General features: G+C 44.8%; 1 protein-coding gene across 3 annotated transcripts in view; it reads right to left on the bottom strand.

Annotated features, from left to right (window-relative positions):
* TRERF1 (transcriptional regulating factor 1) overlaps positions 1-20,161 on the bottom strand; it is a 2,539,264-nt gene that overhangs the window by 1,856,064 nt on the left and 663,039 nt on the right. For all 3 annotated transcript variants that reach the window (XM_069608500.1, XM_069608502.1, XM_069608501.1), the window contains exon 4: positions 14,163-14,209. In XM_069608500.1, coding sequence (XP_069464601.1) covers positions 14,163-14,209 — 47 coding nt within the window. The remainder of the gene's footprint in view (positions 1-14,162; positions 14,210-20,161) is intronic.

The raw sequence follows: 20,161 nt of genomic DNA, 5'->3' as shown, positions 1-20,161 counted from the left end.
GATGCGCAATAGCGTAGTGGAGGATAAGGCAGGACGTTCCCAAATACATGTTACTTCACAACACTAGAATTCCGGCCTGGAGCACAGTGGATTTAGCAGACTGCATTAAGCACAGATTCAATGGAAATTTCTAATGTTATGTGAGTAAATAATCAGGCGTTTTTATACCGGGATGAGGGAATGATGTATGGATGCATGGACAGATGATTTAATAGAGAGTCTGCCATGTACATGGCTTTTTGGAATCTATCAACTTCCTCTGCGCTATGTGATGCAGGGCTGCCATAGTGGGGCCATCGTCTATCTGCCCTTGTTGAACCCTCCCTGTCTCGACGCGCCTTCAAACACTTGTGTCTATGCACGTTACTAATCCCATCTAATGGATTCTGTTTTAACAGACGCATGCACACAAACACTCGTTTGTAATAGTGTTTTCAACTCGATTTATATGGTTATGATTCGCAAGTGATTATTGGGTGCGAATAATCCTTTTGAGTGGGCTAGCATGCATATGGCTGTGGATTTAGTGTGATCTTTGAAGTGAGTAATGCAAATGGAGTTCAGATGCCCATACTATTCTTTTTCGTTTCATTTGGGTGACAGGTATCTCCTCCCCTTTTGCCGCTGCCATCTGTATGCCACTCCTGCAGATGGCTTTTACTCCCGACACCTGCTGCTTCGTGTTAATCAGTGGAGCACCATTACGATCTTATGGGACGATCGCCAATGGCCCACATGCCCTTACGCAGTACTAGTGGCTAGGAGCAACATTTCGAGCTTTCAGCTGGACTAGTGCCTACCTAATGGGACGGCCCTGCGGTTCTAGGCGCTTCCATGTTGCCTTTTTGAACGTGGATGTAGCCCCTGTGTACCATGGAGGAACAGGGCGTCACACAAGAAGAAGCTGGTCATTTATTGCGGATGCAGCCCACAATTATGAGATATGATTTGGAGTTCATGACCTAATAGCTGTATGGCCCGGGTGATTTTGTTGTGCATTAAATTTTGATTATGATATTGACCTTGTAGCGTTATTCTTTGCAAGTAATGTAGCATATTCCTATTTGTGGAGCGATGTATTGTGAGGAGATCTGCTTTGGGTTCGGCCTTCTGAGCATAGTTGCGTGGTACTGTACTGGGCGCGTTTGCCTACGAAGGGCAGTAAGGTCAGGGATAGGGGCTGCCATTATGACTGTTTTAATGATGTCATGGTCATGGGAGGGGGATTGGCTTTTGTGTAACAGATGCCGGTCAGCCAGGTGGATTGGTGGAATGATGTGATTTTCAGAATATGGCTGGTCACAGGTGCCTGTGTTTGCGTGCGTTTCTTGGAGGGAGACTGAGGTCATGTCCATTGGAATGGCTTCTGTATTCGTGCCATCTGTGCCCTGCTGCTCCCATTGGCCCCTCTTGAGATGTGCCTGGCTGCTCAGTCACTCTGCCAACTTGTGTGGTCCATGCTTATGCTGATGGTTGGTTTGTTTACTGGCAGGAGTACAGGGCTGGTGCAGTCTCACTCAGGATACTGCTTTGTATGTTGCCTTGCACTGGTGTCAAGCGATGGGGGGCCTGTTTTTGTTTGTCTCAGTTTTCAGTTCATGTTGCTGTACTTGGAGCTTCACATGCCTGTGCTGCATCAGTACGGCAATGGTGCCATGGCTAATATGGATGGCCACTCACAAGGCACTTGGAGCCCCTATATTCATTTGTTCGTTGGCATGCATGGGTGACTTGTACATTTCACTGGTTGCATTGTTTGACTTCATTGCACCTACGAGGAGTTGTGCAATGTGGCCAGGGAGTGGTGTACAGGCACTCAGTAAGGCCTTTTACGGTTGGTTTGCGATGCCGTACTTCTCACCATGGCGGAATGGTACTTTCCGCCATTCTTGATGGCGTTAGGTACATGTCCGCTAGGGTCAGAATTCCCGTACCGTTGCGCCATGGTGGTAATTACGGTTTCGCAGTGCGCGCGTGCGCGTACTTGGTGCAGTTAGCGTTGGCGTTCACTACGGTGTCGCTAATGGCATCGTACTTTACGGTGACGGGTCATAATCGCAACGGGCGGTATTCGATGGCGGTATTGCATTTCCGCCATCGTTTTTCGATTTCCGCCAGGGTCGTAATGAGGGCCATAGTATTATTTACACTGGTGCATGTGCGTGGCACTCACGAACACAATCGCTGCTCAAACCTTGTATGATTGTGCTGTTTGGTTAAATCGATCTGTTGGCATTTGCCAATTTCTTGTGCATTGCATGTCATGAAATAACATACATCACCTTGGGTTACATTATAAGTAATAACACGTGTCAAATTTTTCCATTTGCGATCGGTTTCTTGGCAAAACCTACAGTACTCATAGACCGAAAAAGATTGCCTAATATCCGAATCTTGAACCAAAGAATCATTGTGTGTGACGCCGAAGATATGCTTTAAAACCGGAACAGGCGTCGGCACTGCTACTAAACACGTAGTCAGTAAAGCTTCAGCATTGGGCACATCAGTAAGACAGAAGTGCGATATGTTGAGCACCTGATGTGCCAGATATATCCACATATTCTCCTTCTGGGTGATCATAGGAGAATGTTTTCGCCGTCCTGAAAATGCTTCTTGCATGACTGGCATCAAGGTTGTTTTCACTTGCTCCTGACGTGTTTGCCGCATTTCACGAATCCATGTCTTCGGTCTAGCTGGCTTTTCTGCATCGGCATGAGGCTGCTTTGGGACACCGCTATTCATCACTATCAGTATCCCCTTGATCACTGGCACAGATGTGACATTTTTCGTTGGTAGCAGCAGGCTGTTTAACTCTCCCAAAAGGAGTCCATTTAGTACCACAATTACACCAGCCAGACACAGGATCTACAAGGCAAACCCAGAAAACAGATATCAGTGTTGCACATCACTCTCTCAGGTAACATTTGTCTAAAGGCACATATTGCCATTTCTTTCTACCAGGCTCCATGACTAAAACTACTTGATCTTTGCCTGATGCAATGACATCTGCGGGCACTGGTGGGCCACTTGGCTTTTCCACCCACACCTTTGCACCCGGTACCAAACTGTCAGAAGAGCCAAAACCGCGATCCCCACGGGTAGTTAACACTGTAGGAGGCTCCCCCTTCTTAATCATGGACCATTTAACAGGAATAACGATCAATTGGGCCACTCGATCACCCTTGTGGATCGATAACAATTGGTCCCCACTATTCATTAGGATGACTTTAATCTCGCCTTGGTAATCAGCATCAATTACCCCTCCCAACACTTGAACTACCTTCAATGCTAGGCCAGATCTAGGGGCAATCCATCCCATATGCTCTGGGGGAATTTGTACTCCAATCCCTATTTCAATTACAACCATCCCTCTCGGGTCTAATCTGATTTCTTCATGGGAATGCAAGTCTACCCCTGCTGACTCTGGAGTTGCTCGACAGGGAGCTAAAGAACCCGGAGTAATTTCCCAGTACAATAGTGTTTCGCTGACTGAATTGGGTTGAACCTGTAAAGTAGGAGTCATTAGTCGCATCAAAGGAGTTTCATGTTCATTCACAGGTCTATTGTTTAATACTTGCACTGCATCAAACACACGATCATGCCAGCCTGCCAAATTGGCGTCTCCAGATGTGCGCAACTGTTCTTTCAATAACCCATTAATTCGTTCAATTAACCCTGAAGCAACTGGATAATAAGGTACTTGATACAACCACTCAATGCTCTTTTCCTGACAATACTCCTGAATTAATTTGCCTTTGAAATGTGACCCATTGTCACTTTGAACCTGCAAAGGCACTCCATAATGTAGTATGATCTGATCTAACAACCTGATGGTGTTCAGTTGTGTTGCACGTTTGCACGGCAAAACCATCAAATATCCTGAGTATGTATCCACAATAGTGCATGCATACTGACAACCTCTACTGATTGGCCTGGGACCGATATAATCAATCTGCCAAATTTGACCTGGTAATTTTCCTCTTCGCAATGTACCTCGAGCAATCTGAGGGATAGGTCTATGCAGTTGGTGTTGGTACACTGGACATTGCAAAATGATCGTTTTCACTACTTCTAAAGGAAGACTGGTTCCTCAAGCTTGTGCCCACCTGATAGTAGCCTTTTCTCCAAGGTGCCCACATTTCTGATGAGCCCATTTGGCCAAACCCTCCAAATCGTCTTCCTGAGCCTCTGCATCCACAGATGAAATCTTGGTGTGTTCGTCTGCAACAGAATTAAATCCACGTTCTAATGAGTCTGTGGCACAATGCGCGTCCACATGATATACAGTGACTTCACTTTGTGATAACATTTCTGCAATATCTTGCCACAGTTCTTTTCCCCACAACTCTTTTGAATGAATCTTCCACCCATTCTTTTGCCAAGTTGGCAACCACACTGCCAATCCATTCGCCACTGACCATGAATCTGTGTACACATAACATTGACCAGGGGTCTCTTGTTTCAATACTTGGTAAACTGCGTAAAGCTCTGCAAACTGACTGCTCTTCCCTTTCCCTGACGTTGTCAACATCTTTTTTGTCTTGGGATTGTACGACACTGCTTTCCAGTACTGCTCAGTTCCCACATATCGAGCTGAGCAATCCGTGAACCAAGCATGCTCTGTTTGCTCCACGGTGAAATCGCTGTAAGGTACTCCCCATTTCACGGGAGACTCACATTTTTCAGGCACTTCCGGTGGTATGTAATCTGAGGGTGGTATGCTGGCTACTTGCTCATGTAATTTTGCAACTCCATCCTTCCCTGATTTGGCTCTGTCTTGAATATACCATTTCCATTTAATTATGCTGGCTTCTTGAGCATGTCCTATTCTATGCGTTTTAGGAGAGCTCAGTACCCATTGCATGATTGGTATTTCTGGTCTCATTAATACATCATGGCCCACCGTCATTTGCTCGGTATCAACAAGGGCCCAATAACACGCCAGCAATTGCTTCTCAAACAGAGTGTATGAGTTACCAGCATCGGGCAATTTACGACTCCAAAACCCCAATTGCACACGTTTCCTGTCTTGTTTCTGCCACACACTCCAGTTAGCATAATTGTCTTGTACAGACACATTTAATTCCACTTCGCCTCCCTTCAATGGCCATAAATCAAGTACCTGCTGCACGGTGTCTTTCGCCAGCTCAAATGCTTTCTGCTGCTCCTCCCCCCACTGAAACTCATATTTCTTTCGTGTCACCTTGTAGAGGGGGGCCAATATCTGCCCTAAATGGGGAATGTGCTGTCTCCAAAACCCAAACAGCCCTATAAACTGCTGAGCTTGCTTTTTGTTCATTGGAGTGGTGAATTCAAGTATTTTCTGTCGGGCTTTTGGCACCATTTCTCGATGCCCATGATGCCACTGAATCCCTAGGAATATCACTGTTTCAGCTGGAGCTTGAATTTTACTCGGGTTAATCTCCCACCCTTCCTTCTTCAATCCTTCCACAATGTGCTCATCCTTGCCCTGAATCAAAATATCATCAATGTAATGAGAGATTTGTATGTCAGGTTCACACGGTATCTTGTCTAAGTGCTCTGCCACCAGCCGGTGACAGATATTCGGGCTATGTATGTACCCCATAGGTAGCCTCGTGAAAGTGTACTGACGTCCACTCCACGAAAATGCAAACTGCTCTTGACACTCTTCAGCAATTGGCACAGAGAGAAATGCATTGGCTAAATCGATCACTGCATACCAAGTCCCCTCAAACTTTTGGACATTCTCAATCAAGGTAATGGCATCTGGGATTGCGGGCACTAAGGGAGGAGTGTGTTTATTCAACTCCCGGTAATCCACCGTCATCCTCCACGACCCATCTCCCTTTTTAATAGGCCAGAGAGGATTGTTCCATGCGGTGGTAATAGGGAGTAATGCACCCTCCACATACTCTTTGATGGTGTCTGAAATTTCCTTGTGCCCCCCAGGAATGCGGTATTGTTTCATTGCTACCCGCTTGGTTGCCACCGGCACTTGCACTGGGGGCATCTTCAATTTGCCTACGGTAATGGGTGTACAGATCAATGCACTCACCCCAAACTGGTACGTTTTACCGCCAAGTCCCAAGTTTAACCCTTCCAAAATGTCAAAGCCAATTATATATTCAGGTATCGGGACACTTGGTATTTCTGCCTATTCAAATTGCCTATTTTCATCTCCACTTTCGTTTGTACTGCGGGGGTCTCCTTTCCCCCTAGACCTGTAATAGTAAACTGTTTGCCTTTAAATCGTGTTGGATTGCCATGAATCAAAGAGGCCTCCGCCCCGGTGTCTATCAATGCTCGCACCCCATGTGTATTTCCTGGCCCCCAAAAAATCTTAACATCAACATGAGGCCGCCTATCAACTTTTATGCGGGCAGATGCTGCCGGAGCATGGCCGAAGCCCTAGTCAAACTTCGAATGAGTGTGACTCGACTCCGTCTCTAACATCGCACTCACCACCTTTCTCAAATCAGCGTTTGTTGGCTGGTACGGGGAAGGTGTCCCCTTAGACCCTTCATCTTGTTCTTCCGCAGGGGGAGCAGAAGGTGAGGTGTCCGCCTGTGGCGTGGTGACTACTTGTTTCTTAACCTGTTTATAGCGCTCTTTGGCTGCAAGTCCTCGTTTTTTGTATAATTCATACATAACTCTGGTTTCAATGCCATCAATTTCTTCGTGTGGCACACCATCTTTTAACAAAGCCAAAAACATGTCTTTTCGGGACACTCGGGAGTCTCTGCTATCTTGCCGCCTGCCTTCGGTTCTTATCTCACTACGCCCCTCTCTCTCCCGTGGCTTGTTATCACTCTTATCAGACTCCCCTAAATCTGCAAGTTGCCGAATGGCATCCGCTACCTCATAAGTAGCTTTGCCCGTCATACCTACGAGCAAAGTCATAATGACACTTTTGTATGCAGGTGGCGCGGTTCTAATCACCATGTTTCAAGTTGAAACTGAGAGCGGCACGGCTCCCATGTGATCAGGAGCATCTATGTGAATAGTCTGTTTCATAGCATGCTCTCTGACTTTTTGAATTGCTTCTCTCAACGTATACCACTTTGTTTCTTCGCTAGGCCGATCTGTGGTAATGGGGTATTTACAGTTACATGCTTGGGCTACCAGGTGCAACAAAGACACCTGTGTATCTTGACCATTTGCGTCAGGGGGCGGTCCTGCCCTTAAGACCTCCTGTACATTGGTGACAATTGACAGGGGTAAAAAACGCGGTGAATCCATAGAATCTACCAACAACCCATCAGCACCCCCATCTAGCAATCTCACCATCCATGTCAATAAAGCTTCCCCTGATTTTTGCCTCAAACGGGTAATTATTTCCCCACACCTCCTGCTGTGTGTAATCCTCCAGCGCGGTTAAATCCACCATTCCGCCAGCAGGATTGTGCAGGTGGGGTCCGGCTCGCCGTCTTCTAACGGGCTTAGCCACCACTGTTTTCTGTTTCACTTCCATTTTGGGGTCAGACTCATTTGCGGAACTACTTTCTAGACTGGTTGAGTCAAAAATACCACCATCCCATTTATCCGGATCCCAGTCCACACCAACAGTAGCGATTACAGTTGCCACCTTTCGTTTGTTGACCCCTCCCCGTCTTTTCCTATACTTATACCGGGCTACTCTGACTGCTGCCCTCTCGGCCACAGCCTGATATGTGTCAGCCTTTTCTTTAAACAGTTTCATTTGACTCTGCTGCATTAATGCAGTCTGCCTTTCTGCAGCCAGCTCTCTCTCTAATCGCAAAACCTCATTTTTCATTTCCACCTTCATTTGATGTATTTTCCTATGAGCATGCAAAAGAACCCAACCTCGCCTACCTAATGCTGCACATTCTCTGCCACGTTCTACTGGAACTTGTTGCAAGCATACCATTACCTCAGACGGATCGGCATCTCCCAATCCTTGATCCCATGTTTCACTTAGACCTGCACCACATGCCCACGCCTGGGCCAACTTATCATATGGACTCAGTCCAGCCTGGAATAACAACATCAGAACAGTCACCGCCAGCGGTAACGCTCTTCTTCCTGAATTATCGCAAATAAAACAAAACCTCTTTATATCTATATATTTTTTCTCTCCACACTGCAATCACTCCCACAGGCACGCACACACCAGCAAAGGAAAAAACTTCACTACTCAAAAACGTCACTACCCACTTACTTTCACTTGCAAGATAACCGAATCCTATCTACGTTCAAACAGATTCTTGAATACTCGGAACAACTCATTACAAGTATCCTGTTTGTGACGTCAGAAATGTATTGCTCTCCCCAGAGTGCACGGAAAAACATAAATCATCAATGCAATTATAGAGCCAATACTTTGAACGCAGAAAGACGCAATAACTCGCATCCACACACTCTTAGAAGATAATCAGCACTTATACGGCTATTTATTCAAAGTTTAGAAGGGGTAAGCAAATGTGATGAGCAAAAGGGTTTCCTCAATTTTTCATGGGGGTTGTGGTATGTGAGGAAAGATACAACAGGAAAAAAACATACATTTACCACTAGCTACCCACCTCTAGCACACCAAAGGAAGGCTACTTGTCAGAAATTAACCTCACAGTAGGAATTTCATAAGATTAAATCTCCCATCAAAGACAGAATGATGTATTTAGCATATTTTAATCATTATATCAAACACAACATAATAAAATGACATAAAAAACCTATTTCCAGCGTTCGTCATTTGTAGAAACAAAAATGAGCGAGAAAAGCAAACACCAAGACATTTGCAGTATACAATTTGCGTGATGTTAGTAATGGTGTGTTTTGATCGCATTTCAATTATACAACAACATGGTATAATAGCATCAACACTAAGGCTGGCACTTACAAAAAACTTTTTCTTGTGTAACCAAAGCTTTTACCAACAAAGGCAAGGGACTTCAATGGGTGCTACATTTGCACCAGACTTAGCAAATTTATACATGGATCACTACGAATCTAATTTCATCTACACGGCGAGTAATCCTTTCCATGAACACATCAGTTCATGGCATCGCTATATAGACGATGTCTTCATGCTCTGGCACGGAAGCCAGGACCAACTAGATCTCTTTCTAACATGGCTTAACAGCCAAACTCCTACCATCAAATTCACTATTTCATCAAACACTGACAATATAGCCTTTCTTGATCTGAAAATCTTCAAAAAGGAAATCCAACTGGGTACCACACTATTCAAAAAACCCACAGACAAGAATACGCTTTTACTTTTCAGCAGTTTCCACCCGTCCAGTTTACGGGATAATTTGCCCTATGGACAATTCCTTAGAATCCGACGGAATTGTAGTGAAATGGCTGACTTTAAAACCAATAGCCAGTTTTTGAGTGAAAAACTAAAACAGAGACAATATCCTAGGAAAATAATCAGGAGATCTATGAAGAGAGCACGTAACGCAAATCGCGAAGTCATCCTTCAGAAACACAAAAAACCACAAGATGATAGAATTACATGCGTCTCATCTTTTTCGCCCCTGAGTAATGACCTAAGAAGGGTGATACTAAAAAACTGGAAAATCATTCACACCGATGATTTTCAACCTAATTGTCCTTGACCGCATACCAGGTTTGGAAAGCATGTTTTCCTCAGCACTGTGAATCTAACACTCAGCAAAATGTGTGCAGCTTTTCACTGCGGCATGAAGTAAATATCCATCATGGCTCCGAGTGCTCCCAGAATGCACTGCGCACCAGCGGCATTTTAGTTCAAGCATAACACAATCTCATCAGCAAGTAGGCTATGGGGATAGGGGAGTTACTTTCTATTTCTCATTTTGTGACTGTGTGTTTAGAGATTATCATCCGAAAGTGTCACACATCTTTCCTTCCTAAGAGGGTGTTGCAGTGCAATTGCTCTCAGGATGTGGTGCTACCAGCCTTCTTCTCATATCCATCACCCCTGGAGGAGCAGCTGTGGCACCATCTGGATATTCGTAGTGCGGTACAGGCATATCTGGAAAAGACTGCACCCATGATTATGTCATAACACCCTTTTCTGACATTTGGGGCTGCAGGAGCAGGAAAGTAGGCTTCTGTGGCATCTATCAGTTGATAAATCCATAGTGTGATCCACATAGCATATCCTGAGGTAAGGTTGCTGATGCCTGCACAGGTTCACAGCAGGCTCACAAGAGGCCTGTCAGCATCCTGGGCAGACACCCTGGGTTCCCTTGGCAGACAAGGGCTGATCCCAACACTTTCATCAGACACAAGCATCTTGCACACAAACACTAGTTTAAGCCTTGTTGTTCTGCAATATATGATAAAGGTGGCAGGCTGTATGCAGTATCTTTTTGTCTGTGTGTTTCTTCATCATTGGCACATGAAGTATGCGACTATGGAATGCCGGAAAAGCAAGTACTGGGATGAGAAGAGGGTTGTGATGGTAATTACTGGTATTCTGCATTACTCCTGTTACTATTCTTACTCATCACTGTACCCAGGGCTCTCCCTTCCATCCCAATAAGAGAAATGGGGCATATGATATCAGAATTTAATAATAACTAATCTTCTGGGGTTGGAAGGGTATACTTGCCCCTCCAATGGGGAGAAAAGAGTGTTTTCGATTCTTGGTCAGGAAGATGTTCCCACAGAAGTACTGTGAAGAGGAAGAGTAGGACTGGGAGTAATGAAGATTACCGGTAAGTAATCTGCTCATCAGTCCTAATTCTACCAAAGAGGTTGGCATCACCATCACTCACATAACGACTAACATCACCCATGTGTGCCTATACACAGTTTAGAAAAGTGCTCACAGCAAACTAATTAAAGGAAAAAGGTATAAGAATCCAGATATGCTGGTTCCAAACAGGCCCCTTTATCAGATAGACCTTTTCTTTTCTTCTCTTTTCTTTCCCATCCTCTTCTCCTTTTGCCTTGTCCCTCTCGCTCTTTTAATCTGTTCTTCCCTTCTTTGCCCTTCCTTTGCTTGTTGGGGAAGTTGTGGGGGGAAGGTGGTTATGAGATTGTGGAGTTATGGATTGAACTGCTGTTTCTGTGCTGATTTGAGTGTGGCGTATGTGCTATTAAAGAGTAGATGGCCATTGCATGAGTGTGGTAGGGTGAGACAGGCCTGTGGGGATGTGGGCAGTACTGGTGGCTTTTATGCCTGCATGGTGAGTGGGTTGGATTGAGAGTGGGGAATACCTGTGGCGGAGTCATGGAATGTGTCTGTGAGGCAGTTGGTTGAATAGAGTGCGGAAATGTGGGACAGGTAGGGGATGAAGATGTGATTGAGGGCAGTGCCATTTCTGCAAGGTAGGTGGGATGGAGCTGAGTTGGATGCCTGAGCAACAAAATGGCTGAACTCTCTGATTTGTAATTATTTCTAAAACTATTTGAGTTCATTGGAGCTAATAGACGTAGCTTAAGTGACCTTTATTTATATGTTAATGTTAAAGGATATTTATACCGTGCACTATCACCAACGGAGTGGGCCCCTGGCACGCTGGCGGATCTGAAAAAAAAGGGGGCTGGTTGTGGTATGTTAGTAGGACAATGTTTGTAGAAAGAGCAAGGGAGCTATGATGTGCTGTTGGCAGCTTCAGTTCAATTACCACAGTTCGCAGAGATTTTTGGTGTGGTATCCGGTCGGTATCCGTCGTGTGCTGTTGTGTAAGGCTATGTGTGGCTTGTTTGTTGTTGCAGTGTAGTGAAGTGCGTGCAGTTTGATATGGTTTTAGAGGTATGGTTGTGTTTAGTTAGAGTTTGAGAGGTGTATGTAGAGGGGTGAGCTTTTAGTAGGGTTGGTTATTAGAATTGTTGTCTGAAGAGACGCACACTCATTTTGTAGTCCTCTCTCGGTGTGGCTCAAGGTAATGTTCACAATCCTCTCTGGATGCGACGCAGGCCAATATTCACAGTTCTATCTTAGTGTGCCACGGGCTAAAATTCACAGTTATGTCTTAGTGCGGCATAGGCTAATATTCATAGTTCTATCGTAGTGTGTCACAGGCTAATATTCACAGTTCGATCTTAGTGTATCACAGGCTAATATTAACAGTTCTGTCTTAGTGTGCAACCGGCTAATATTCACAGTTATGCCTTAGTTGGCATAGGCTAATATTCACAGATCTATTTTAGTGTGGCACAGGCTAATATTCACATTTCTATCTTAGTGTGGCACAGGCTAATATTCACAGTTCTGTCTTAGTGTGGCATGGGGTAATAATCACAGTCCTCTCTAGATGTGACTCGAGGTAATATTTACAGTTCTATCCTGATGTGGCACTGGTCAGTATTCACAATCCTCACAAGTTGCGAAGCTGGTTAGTACTAACAGTCTGGCGTGCTATGTTCTGAGGGTAGGTGATGGAGGGATTCTGAAGTATAGTGATTGCTCTACTCCCCACCCAGTCCACACCTACCTTGGCGGTCGCTGCTGGTTGACGGCTGGCCACTGGCTTCCCCTGTTGACACCTGCAGACACAATAGGGAGCCGCCACTTTTGGAGCCGCCCTTTGCCTCTGGGCCCTTAGCCGCAGGGGCTGCCGGGCAGGGATGCCCTGGTTGGGTTGTTTCTTAATGGGACATGGACGAATCAGGTCGCGTAGGCGGGCTAGGAGGCAGAATGGAAAGGGATGTGAGGAAGCGGGCAGGGAGAGGCTGCACTGTGTGATGGCTAGACAGTGTTGTTGACAGCTCAGTGGGTGTGTATGTGGTTAGTTGCTTCTAAATCGGGATTGGTGCATCATGCAGGCTTACAGTCAATGAGTGGTGGGGAGGAGCATAGGATCAATGAAGGAGAGGTGGGCTAGTCCGGTGTGGTGCATTGACTGCTGTGTCCCCAATTTCCACTACACCTATTTTGTCTGTTGCTGCTGGTTGACGGCAGCCTGCTTCCTGCTTCCCCTGCTGACACCTGTCGAAGGAGGAAAACGCACAGAGAGCGTGGAGGAAGCTGAGGGGAGCGCGAGGTGGCAAAGGGGGACAATGTTAAAAAAACGCTGCTCGGATAGGGCAGAGAGCGCCAAAAGGCACCTTACTCACCATATAAGGTTGATATTGCTAATACCTGCCTGCTCCCATATTCCCGTAATTCTTTTAACAAATCCCCTTCCTGCTCACCAGCCCTGCAAACACTGCCTGATGACCAGTATGGACAAACTCATGCCTGTCATTAAAACCTATCTCTTGCCTTCTGGTTAATATTGAAAATTAGCACATTCAGATCGTTATTGACCTCCTCTCAGTCAATAAGAATGTTCAGAGTGCAATCAATAACTACTGATATTGAAAGCATTCTGAAAATTCTGTCTTCAGGAGCAGACACGGAAACAACAATGCAATTTCCAGAGAACATTGTTCAAAGGCACTTACTCTCTCTGAGGACATTTCATATGCTGCAATATGCTACTTAACACACAAAAGAGAAAGCAAAAAACTTTGGAAAATGCTTTTAAGTTTTCATAGAGAAACTGTTTACTTTCATATGACAACTAATGTATGCTCATGTTAAACCTGTTCAGTTCAACTGAGCTTCAATTAAAATGCTTAACTTGTGAAGATAACCAGATTATTTTAAAGCTAAAAAATGAAACCACACTTAATTTACTAACTCAGTTTGTCTATTTACTTTACTTACTCTTAAAGTAAAATGTTTTACTTCACCGCCAAAACTCCTAGACATGTAATGTTACTACCACCACATGCTAATAGACTTACAGACCTCAGTTCGGTCATTGTAGCTTCTTTTATCTGTAAGGCTATATTCTGCTTCACAGCCTTATCCATAAACATGTCTAATGGCCCTTCTTGCTGTTCTTTCTGGCGTTGTTATTGCAGTAAGGGGATGTGATCTGCATCACGTTGGCTAACGCAGGTGAGCAAAATGTGCTCCAAACACAGAGAGAGAAACATTCTTGCGTGCCCAAAAATTGTTACGCATGCTTTTTCAGTGACATCATACTTTAAATTAGAGTGGAAAACAGTTCACAGTGATTTACAGATTCTGAAAAATCTTAAGCTTGCTAAAAGATTTTGCAGGAATGTACACATCATCTCATATCCGATTCTAAAGTACCAACATTGTCATTCTGTATACTACACCTTTGCTATCTCCTTTTTTGCCAATTACATAGTGATAGCATGTTGTTCTGAGCACTAAAGTCTAGAAATTTGTTAAATAAAAACCTGAAATTTGAACTTGACAGTACCTTCGTTCTGGAGAAACAGTCGGAACCCTGCTCTCTGGCCGTGAAATCTATAATAAATAAAATATAATAAAATAAGTATAACAAATAATCAAACAAGAAGTGAAAAATCTTTTAGTGACATAATAGCCAGATCTAGAAAGGGATTTGTAAGTAAATCCAGATATTTTTGAGATCACAACTTCAAAGAGATTTAATTGGTAAGTGTCCCTGCATGAATTCTCAATGTTCAGACAAACACCACCACAACGTCAAGTACCTTTCCTGTCAGATCAAGGTTGCTTCTGACGCCCTGAAAATACAAAAGCTGGACTTCTTTGGCGCCAGATGATGTTTTCCCTGTACAACTAAAATACCAAGCCTCTATGGAAGCAAAAGGAAAATAACATAATACATATAAAATTGGGGTCATTGTGTAGGGTCATTTTTTAAAATTCTAAATTGCATCACAAGCCATAGGAAAGGAAGGTGTAAAAGAGAGGCAAAATTGCTTTTAGAATTTCACTTTTCCATTCTGTCTCCTGACAAAAGTAAATGCTGCCTACAAATACGTTTTGCAGGCCACGTTTGCTGACGGATACTACAGCAATCCTTTGATTTTACATCTGTATGAAAATCTCAAACAGGCGTGAAAAGAAATGCACCGGCTAGACAGAGACGGTCAGCGCTCAGATATATCTGCGCTCATAGTCCCTCCTCTGTTTTCTTGCTGCTCTAATATGGGGCTGCATGTTAAATGGAGGCCTCGACATTCAAAGCCCAATTGGGACTGTATTCTAGTTTATAACAAACTTTTGCAATAACATTTAAAAATTATTGATTACAATACAAGCAAGTTAATACAAAACAACATCATTGGACTATACAATTCATAATCAAAAAAACAAAAAGCCTTCCTACATACAGTCAATAATCTATTTTAACATGTTTAAAATTGCAATATTAAACCAAATTTCATTACTATTTCAAATTTTCGACCAAAACTGCTTTTTCTATAATTCATAACGTAGTTCAGACAGGACTTCACAAACAATCACAAGACGAAAAAGTGTCCCTACTTCATTATCACAAAACCTACAAGTACGAACATTCCTCAAAATGTTTCCCTAGCACCCATTACCTCGCTAGTAGAATACATTTAATTTAAAACGCATCATGTTTTGTCTATATTTTCTAGATGGGTGCTTGTGTAAATAAAAAGGTAGAGCATTGTAGGCTTTAATTTAATATTTAAAATGATTAAAAAATATAGTCACGCTGCCATCAGAGCTGAAGACTCCTTCAACGCCTTCAAGAATCAAACCAAATCTTGGCTCTTTGACCAGCAATAGCTGTGTCAGACTTCGGAACTACTTACCCAACCCGCCTTTCCCCTGCACGATTTCCGGTCTACTACCTTTCCCATCTACCTCAGGGATACTTCCTCTGCAGAGCCTTGGGACACTGTACCACTGTACCATGTGTAAGATATGTAATTATTAAGTCTGTTTATTACGCTGTATTGTTATACTTTTTGCAATTTATTTCCCTGTATGTTCTTTTCTTGCAACCCTGTACAAACTGCGCCCTGATGCCCCCGGGCCTGATGGTTTGCGCGTTATAAATAAACAAATACAAATACAAATACAAATAGTAATCCATAGCTAATGCCAATTTGTTTATCCAATCAAATTCAAAGATTGCTTTCTTTACTCTGTGGAGAGGTAAGAAGATCCTCCACCATAATGTCATAAACACATAATGATTCGGTTGTTAAAAAATACCACTTCTGAACCAATTAAAATCTTAAAGCAGAGAATGCAGACCCCTTAATTTCTGAGGGTTTTCCCTCCCAGTGCGGAGCCCTTTTTTGGAGAATTGGTATGTCGCATTCAATTCCTTGTAACATTTTTCTTACAAGAGATATCTCGTCCAAATTTGGCCTATTTTCCCCCCACATGTAGGCAGTCATAACACCACCAAGAAATCTGAGTTTGTTGTAGGGGGGTGAGAGAAAATGACATAAAATAGAGCACATTTTGTGTTTTTTCAGAAAATGCCAATAAAAAGATGTACCAAGAAGCCTATGTTTTTTCCTTGTAAGAGTCTGGAACAAATGGTTTGCTGTTCTGAATTTGACATTTTCCAAGCTTTCAAGAACAGGTTGAGTGGAAAATAAAAACATTTTTTAGAAGGTTACCATCAGTTTTGTGAGAGGGAAGCGATTTTTCCCACAGGATATGAGTGGACAGAATGGAAGAGGAGGGTAGGAAAACTGAATGGGAAGACAGAAAGGCATATGTTAGGGATAATTCTCTCTTTAGGCTGAATTTCCTAAACTAGTGAATCCCCCAGCAGCTTTGCTGGATTTCTGGAGTTTGTTTTTTTCTCCTGCCAAGAGTGAGACTCTTTTTTCCCACTCTTGGACATGATTTATGGTGTTCCTTTGACTGTTAATGTGTTTTATGGGCTATGGGGTCCTTTACTCCATAGGGTCTCATGTGTTTTTACTATGTGTGTTACACAGCACCCTCCGTGCAGTAACACAAGGGTGTCATAGTGACACCTCACCATAGACTCCATACCCGGGGACTGACTATTGTCTCCCATTTCATGTAAAGTCACCATTGGCTTTACTAGTCCCAAATTATTAACAGAAACCAGTACAAACCATCATATTGTGGACGTACCGGTCGGGGCGATTCGATTGCCCCGGGGTCTGTTAGTCGAGGGGGCACGTCTCCGTCCCCCCTGATCGAGTTTTGGCTGGTGGCAGTGGAAACTACTTTTTATAGTCGACCGCGAATATTTCCCTATGGGAGTTTCCCATTGTTCGAGGCTACCAACTTTAATTATTTAATTCTCATAGCCTCGAACATACCGCCGGTTTATTTAATTAATATTAATTCGCCGGTTGGTATTTTTCTGCCAGGACTCGATTCGATTCAACCCAAGTCAAGCCCTTTGTTCCACTTTTTGGCAGGCTTCTCCACAGAAGCCTCCAAAAGTGGTGCCACTCTGTCTGGGTACCACAGGGGGTGTGGGAGGGGGTTTAGGCACCCTGGACTGAGTTACCTTGGTAACTCAAGTCGCACTCTTGTGTGATTGGCCCACCACTTAGCATGTTTGATTGACAGCTAGGCTGAGTGAATGGGGGTATGCTGCATAAAAGCAGGGCTTTGGGGACTGGAACTTCAGAAGTCGCCAGAGGATCTGAGAATCCGACAAGGGAGAAGCTGAGCCGACCTACCACGATGACACCACCGGTGGAGCCCTGCGGAACCGACTCACCACTTCCCGACTCACCACTTCCCGACGACAGAGAAGATCTCCTGGCTGGAGAGGCTTCTTCCCCTGACTGGTGGGCATAACCAGTTTACCTTCTTCTCTTCGCACCCCAGACCGGTTTGTGGTCGAACTGCCCGTGCCAACCACCCCGGCAGCCGGATAGCCACTTACCACTGGACCGCGAACCAACGGACCGCTCCTTGTACCTGAGAAACTCTGCGGCTGGTTTCTTCCCTGGCAGTGCAACAGACTCCTGTCTTCCTCCCCGACAAGATCCTCTCTTCCCCCGGACGAAGCACCGACTTGCATCCACTGCCAGGAAGAACTGCCCCCGCTGGAGTGTTCTCACCACTTTGAGGTACCGTGTCCGCCAGGCCTCCCTTTCTAAAGATTGCTACAAGGTAATAATAACCCCTTAACCTTCTAGACTGGGCTGGCCGCCTTGACCCTCTAACTGGTCCCTTTCTTTGGTCCAACTCCTTTTTGAACCGTTACAAGACTTTTGTGCACTGCAACCGTGTGACCTTGGACACATTTTGTTTTGATCCTCTTAAAGCGGATCCGGCCTACTGACTCTGAATTCACGGTGTTACTTTGCCTTCCTCTCTTGTTCTGTTCGTGAAAAAGTGTGGGATCTGTTTCAATTTATTCTCTGCTTTTCTCTCCCTTTTTAAAACAAATTATTAGAGTGCCATCTACGTTAAGCGCTCACCGCTGTCTGAAAATAAGTGGGGCTTTACTTAAGACTTGTCTAATATTCTTTTAAGGGAGTGTATATCTTTTAGTGACCGTGTTTTTGAATTACTTACTATTAGTGCCTGTGTGTTTTTCTAGATGTGGTTTTAAATAAATAATTATATCTCTTTTACACCAAGCCCTGGTCAGTGTTTACTTGTTCTATTGTGTTCTCTTGACCTATTGTGAATACTCTGTATACTGCCTAACTCTTCTTGAGGGAAGTCTGACTGCTCAGCCACAGCTACCAAGTGGGTTTACTGCCAAATACCTGTAGTCCTAAATCTTTTGCAGTGGCCCCAGAGGGAACTGCACAGGTTTCTGCCTAACAGCATACATTTCCGAAAAGTAGACAAAATTCCAAGTTTAGCAAGGGGTCATTTGCGCAGGTCAGGCAACAACTATGTAGGTAAAATTCCCATAGTTTGGGATCAAATTGGAAAAATGACAGAAAAAAAGGTATGTGCTGGACATGTTTGGACCTGTAAGGTTATTGCTTCTGTGAAAATTGAGAAAATCAATGGACCGCTAGTGAGTGGCGCGCCACTAAATTGTATTACTGCTGCCCTCTGGGGCTTTGATTCAGGTGCTGTGCTTTGTTTTGCCTTGTGTATTTCTTGAATCTGTCCCTGTTTTCTCCAGACTCCCTTCCGCTATCTGGCCCTCCTTCCCGCCCGCCTCCCATCCCGCCCACACCCCTGATTGGCTCACTGGGTCGTTGTGTTAGGGTTAGTGCGCTCGTTGCTCGCCTAGCTCGCCATTTCCCACCTAGGCTGAGCGGGTGAGTGGAGCGCCACTAAATTGTATTACTGCTGCCCTCCAGGGCTTTGATTCAGGTGCTGTGCGTTGTTTTGCCTTGTGTATTTATTGAATCTGTCCCTGTTTTCTCCCGACTCCCTTCTGCTTTCTGGCCCTCCTATCCGCCCGCCTCCCAACCCGCCAACACCCCTGATTGGCTCACTGGGCCGTTGTGTTAGGGTTAGTGCGTTAGTTGCTCGCCTCGCTCGCCATTTCCCACCTAGGCTGAGCGGGTGAGTGCAGCGCCACTAAATTGTATTACTGCTGCCCTCCAGGACTTTGATTCAGGTGCTGTGTGTGGTTTTGCCTTGTGTATTTGTTGAATCTGTCCCTGTTTTCTCCTGACTCCCTTCTGCTTTTTGGCTATCCTTCCTGCCCGCCTCCCAACCCGCCCACACCCCCTGATTGGTCCCCCCTCCCTTATCACTGACCTTCCCTGGGCAGCCTCTGTCTGGAAACCCCATGGCTAAGGGCCACTAGGCAAAGGGCGGCTCCAACTGAGTTGGCTCCAACCAGTGTCTGCAGGTGTCCGCAGGGGAAGCAGTGGCCAGTCGTCTACCTGCAGCAACTAAGGAAGGTAAGTGTTGGCCCCTGTTGGTACTGAACCTCTCTCTACCCTGCAACCTTACAGCAGACTCTTAAGAAAATAAAACTGTGTTTTTCTCCTCTACTCGAACTGCATTGTGAAAGTAGTGCTGTCCTGTGGCTTGCCTCTTTGCAAGAGCACTCATCCAGTGAACCTTCTGCCACGGTCTTAGCACCTGTCGTCCTGTCCTATTGTCATCCTGTCTCGTCCCGCGGACTCGTCTGCACGCACCCTGCCCTGTGTCCTTCCCTAGTGTTCTCCCCTACTCCCTCCCACTCGCTCTCTCTTCTCACCTCTCCCTTCCTTCTCTATGGTGCTCTCTGTCTCTCTATCTTTTCTAACTGCTTCTCTATCGACTATCCTGCTCACCTCACTAAATCTGTCAGGAAGAAGTTTAAAAAGGACATCCTGGTCTCCAACCCAGGCCTCCCTATCGCTGACACCTATACCAGTGCCTCCTTCAGGCAAACTGTCACCGACATCCTCTTTGTCGTTCCCTCGCCAGACCTATGGACTTTACATATGGTATCTGTGCTCTCTTCCCTTCTCATCCTCTCCCATCAATGGTGGCACCTGGTGGGAGGCCCTCTTGGCCTCCTTCCACTTCTCTAAGGTC

This window comes from Ambystoma mexicanum, chromosome 4q, assembly GCF_040938575.1.
Source record: "Ambystoma mexicanum isolate Mex_15411 chromosome 4q, UKY_AmexF1_1, whole genome shotgun sequence".
Lineage (NCBI taxonomy): Eukaryota > Metazoa > Chordata > Amphibia > Caudata > Ambystomatidae > Ambystoma > Ambystoma mexicanum.
Note: the sequence above shows the minus strand (reverse complement) of the source record. Positions and strands in the feature narration are given on the sequence as shown.